General features: G+C 40.9%; 1 protein-coding gene across 1 annotated transcript in view; it reads right to left on the bottom strand.

Moving 5' to 3' along the window:
- LOC106884342 (uncharacterized) overlaps nt 1-5,077 on the bottom strand; it is a 92,691-nt gene extending 87,614 nt beyond the window's left edge. The window contains exon 1 of the mRNA XM_052972813.1: nt 4,945-5,077. Within this exon, the coding sequence (XP_052828773.1) occupies nt 4,945-5,056 (112 nt within the window). The 5' untranslated portion in view covers nt 5,057-5,077. The remainder of the gene's footprint in view (nt 1-4,944) is intronic.
- Nucleotides 5,078-5,087: the final 10 nt, after the last annotated feature.

Below are 5,087 nucleotides of genomic sequence, written 5' to 3'. Positions count from 1 at the left end.
AAATGAGACGCATCTTTGCCTCCACTGATTCACTTACAAAGTGTTGAGTAAAATTATTTCGTTGCAGACCTCCTTTGTGTCTTTTTATTATCACTACGACACACATAGTCCCCAGTTGGTAACATTGATTTCAAGGCCCTCCTAGATGAGAGACTGGCATTCCACTTAATGTCTATGTTCCATGCTGGCATGGATTGGAGAGTTATTAATGTAGAAATATGGTATCGTAGCTACTAACAGTTGAGGGTTGCGTAGTCTAGACGGCGTTTTTAGATTTCATTATTCTCTTTAACCCGGGAAAAGCCGGGTATTTCTGCTAGTCTGCTCTAATCTAATAGCCTTTTCAGGGCTAGCTTCCATCGATTGTTGATGATTGGCCCCGTCAACTCCCACTTAACTAGATCATTAACTCCGTTTCTGTAAACTTGACAAGCCGGAAAAGACACGTTCATTTTCTAGATCGACTATACAAATCACAAATCTATGGTCTGTACGATGCACCACTTTGAACTGTAAACCACCTGTACTGTACCTATTTGCTAGCCTACAGAATACTCTGTCTAGATAGAAGCTGGATAACCGGATGCTGTCCCTGTCTACACTGGTACCTGTCAGATGCTAGGAAACGTTTGAGCAGGTTTGCGTGGTCATTGTACTCCTTTCACCAATTAGCTCGTCCCACAAAATCCAAACATGCATCCAATATGGCGTTCCAATCGCCCATGAAAAAAAGAACGGGATGTTCTGAAGAAAACTAATAGAGGCCTGGAGAAATCTTCTAGCTCCACCACTGTCGGGTGTAAACAGGTACTAATCTGAAGGCACCCCCTTTACTACTGTTCACATTCAGAACTTCTACCTTAGAGCTCAAATCTGGGAAGATCAGCTGTATCTCGATCCTTAATCCTTTCCGAAACAACAACACCATTCTCCCCACCCTGTTCCAGCTGGGCTCAGGGATCTCAAAGTCAGCATAAGTGGATGCCGAAGCACATACGTCGGAAATCCTTAGCTGGTGACCCGAGGTCATTGTGCAGGCACCCCTACTTCCAGGATAACCATACGCTACGTGCATTTATACAACCTACTTTTAAATCTGCCATGTTAGTAGAAAGGGAAAAAAGAAAAGATTGTCACTTGCCTTAATTTTCTTCTTCTCGTGGCATCTTGTTTACCAAATCCCTTTTCTGTGTGGGGTTCCTTAAGGGAAACCCTGAAGTACCCCGTTCAAGCTCGTGAGTTGAGGTTTCCATCATCATGTGGGAAACTCCCGCTTATTTCCAATACTTGGATGCCGTCCTCACGGGGACGGTCACATCTTCCGTAATTAGTTCGCTGCAATGTTCAGCGACATCTGCCCGGTGGTTAGAGAAATTAGCCACATATCGGAACCATTCTGCATCATACGTTTGATCTGTAAAAGCTATATCTTCTTATCTCTTCTGTGTGTGCTGACGCATGAACCGCTACTGCGGGCACTGGAGATATTGAGGAGGCATCTCAAGTGAACCAGGATGTGGAACATCTCTTTCGGCATACGCGGACGACATCACCGTAACAATATTGGATACCAAGCTCATCGTATGGATCGGCATCGCTCTAAGTAACTACGAGGTAGCAGAAATAAAGATCAACTAAAAATATTTGTGGACCTGCATCTCGGCACCTAGAGAGCATCGTAGGTCACTGGATGGACGGATTCATTAAATTGTTGGGGTACCTGGTTTGGTCCAGATTTCTACTACGAGAAGAGCTGCGACGAAAGGATGACTAGAGAGGCCAATCTCACCCAGAAATGGGCTAAGAGAAAGCTATTCTTGAAAGGACGGGCAGAGGCGGTGAAGGTTTACACCGCTTTTGTCATATATTACCGCCTGACCTCCATCTCTCCGGAATGGAGTGCCTTCACTTCCGCTCTCTATGTCCTACTAGTCAGGTGCTACATTTGTCGTCAGTAACCAGTGAGTGGAGAATTGGCTCACAGCCTTCTACCAGTTGGACAATGCAATCGGTAGAAGATCCATGTTAGCGTTCTATAGAGTGTTAGTGACAGTCAAGAGCGACGATGTTCTCGAGGAGTCTCTTGGTGTCGACAAAAATCAACAGGTTTATCTGTTCTGGAGGACGTTTGAGCCGGGCTACTGTATAATTTCCAGATATTCCTGGCCTGGTAATACTACAGGGGTTCATTGACGGTTCGAGATAAACTATCACTACAGAAGTGCTGACATTGTATTAGCTGTCATTGAAGAGAAATCCATAATGACTATGACTATCTGGTTGTTTTATCTGACCATATACCGCTAAGCGTAGAAGAGATTCAGCCTCTAAAGACGGAGTCAAAGCCTGATACTTTGAAGAAATCCATCTTATAATGAAGGTGGGCTCTGATCCAAGTTGATCACAGCGTCACCAAAACCTCTCTAAAGAATCGATGAAAAACGCAAAGCGCTTTGCTGACACCTTGGCCAAAAGAGTTATGCGCCAGAACTTATTATATTCCCCCATTCCTCAGCAGTGTCACCATTCCTCGGGATACAGGGCTGTAATACATCCGCTCTGCTGCCAAGAGCAAAGCTTGTCGGTCGACATTGAAACTATGCAATCCCCGCTTCATAAAACTATTATCACATTTCATATCTCGGCTAATGTTACTGACTTTTCGAAATGGGCTGCATTTTCCGTTGAGATTTGCGGTAGGCATTAAAGTCCATCACCGTCTCCATTCTGTTACCTCGAATAGTTGAGCAAAGCGTCGCTGAAAAACTTTATACTTTGAAATCAAGCGGCAGGCGTCCGTTCTGGTCCGCGAAAAACTGAAATGTAGTTTCTTTTGTTACCACGTGTTTCTGCCACCTCGAGCCTATCAGACAGTTTTTGTTCCTTCCAGTCTTAGAACATGTACCTTAGCTCTGACAACGAGACCTTCGTGTTCTACTTTGAAGAAACGGTCGAAGGCCAATATCACCGCCAACACGTCGGTTGCGGTGCATTTCCTAATCACTTTTTCTAATTTATTCACTAACCCCGCCTATTTCTTTACTACAGTCTAACCATTCTATCTTGTGACGCTCTTCGGAGTGTCCCACTAACGAATGTTCACGATCTCACCAGTCTGCTACCGATTAACTAGAATTCTAATGCAGTGTCTATAGGCTTTATACACCGGAAACGATGTGTTCAGTTTCCAGTGTCTATCTAGATTGACATGCAAATCATAAATTTGTGATCTGCGTAGGCGATCGGTTGAAATTGTGGACATCTGACATTATCTTGTCTCCTATCCTATTTACATACGATTTGGACGATACAATACAGTTATTCTACATCTACATTGGCACATTCGGGAAATTCACTGGGCACCTGTCAGACACTTGCAAACATTTAATCAGGTTTATAAGGTTTTTATACTTCTATCAACTGGTCCCACACAGTCCCATTGTACGTCTAAGATGCTGTCCCAGTTGTTCATTGGTATTAAAGAACAGATGGTCTCCAAGAACACTTGCTGAAATTTTGATGCCACCTTTGTTTTTGTTACGCCTTTTTTACACGACCGATGCAGCGCCCTTACCACTATATTTTGTAATTTTGCCATTTATTTATCTTTCAGCTCCTTGTCTCCAATAAAGAAATTATTATTATTATTATTATTATTATTATTATTATCATCATTATTATTATTATTATTATTATTATTATTATTATTATTATTATTATTATTATTATTATTATTATTATTACTATTATTCCAACGCTCAAAAGACCTCGATTAAGGTTTGTTTGAGGATGATGAACAAAATACCCATGCTTCCAGAGGTGAATCATTCAAACCCCAAAGAATTCCTCTCAACACATAGCTATGATGCTCCCCCACTACTTCTCCTTATGATCAGTGATGCACATATTGTCAGCCACTAAGGGACATGCTCAACCAACTGGTTAAGATCAAACAACTGACAAGCAAATCTGTGGTATTGAGCAGAATATTTGCTGAACTAAGGTAACACCTCTATTTTTCGAGCACCTTCCGGAGTATTCGAGGGGTTCCAAGCAGTGCTGTTTTCTTCAAGTGCTCCACTCTTATTGCAGCCTCTATTTGTTCCACATACTTCTCGAGATTTTTGCTCACTGTTCCCAAAGCTCCGACAATTATTGGTATTACTGCTACCTTTTTCATCGACCACAACTGCTTAACTTCCCAAGCTAACCTGTCATATCTCTCGACTTTTCTTTCTTCCTTATCGCATACCTTGTTTCAGCTGGGCATGTTATATCTATGATCCAGCATAGTTTGTTTTCTTTCTCAATTAAGACTATGTCCAGCTTCCTATTCTCAATCTCAGTGTCGCACTGAATCATAAAATCCCATATGATCTTTGCATTTCTATTTTCAACAATGTCTTCAGGTTTGTGGTCGTACCAATTTTTTGCTCTGTCAAATTCATGCTTGTTGCAAATTATTATTATTAATGTTGTTGTTGTTGTTGCTGTTGTTGTTGTTGCTGTTGTTGTTACTGTTGTTGTTACTGTTGTTGTTGTGCTCTATCTATATAGTAATACAAAGAATTGATCTCCCCAACCTAATATTGTGAATGTTGCTCTTATAATCTAAATATTTCGTGTCAGAGCATTTAGATGGCGTAGTCATCGTTATTCTTGTTTCTAGCGTTTGTTGTTGGTCTTATGTTAGATATAATCAATCAGATCTATGACTGAAAGGTATTTGAAAATAGTTTATCTCGAAATTTTTTTTATAGCTAGTACATCCTTATGCAATGATTCCGTCTTTTCTTAACGTAACAGAATGTGATTTGAATAAAATGTGCTTGCTGCTTCATACAAATCGAGTAACCAATTAGAGGTTTCTTTGTTGAGTATGCATAATATAAGGTATTTTAGCAGATCGGAATTAGCATGAAAATGTTATGATAATTAACTTACCAACTGAAGCGTTACGTTGTTTAAACAACTGCGCCAATCTTTCGAAGGTGTTGAAATTCCGAAAGAGGTCTTCATTAACAGTCGTAATTCCAATAGAAAATACGTTATACATCTCATCGAAGTAAACTCTCGCTGGTTGTCCA

This window comes from Octopus bimaculoides, chromosome 14, assembly GCF_001194135.2.
Source record: "Octopus bimaculoides isolate UCB-OBI-ISO-001 chromosome 14, ASM119413v2, whole genome shotgun sequence".
Lineage (NCBI taxonomy): Eukaryota > Metazoa > Mollusca > Cephalopoda > Octopoda > Octopodidae > Octopus > Octopus bimaculoides.
This window is presented reverse-complemented; position numbering and strand designations above follow the sequence as displayed.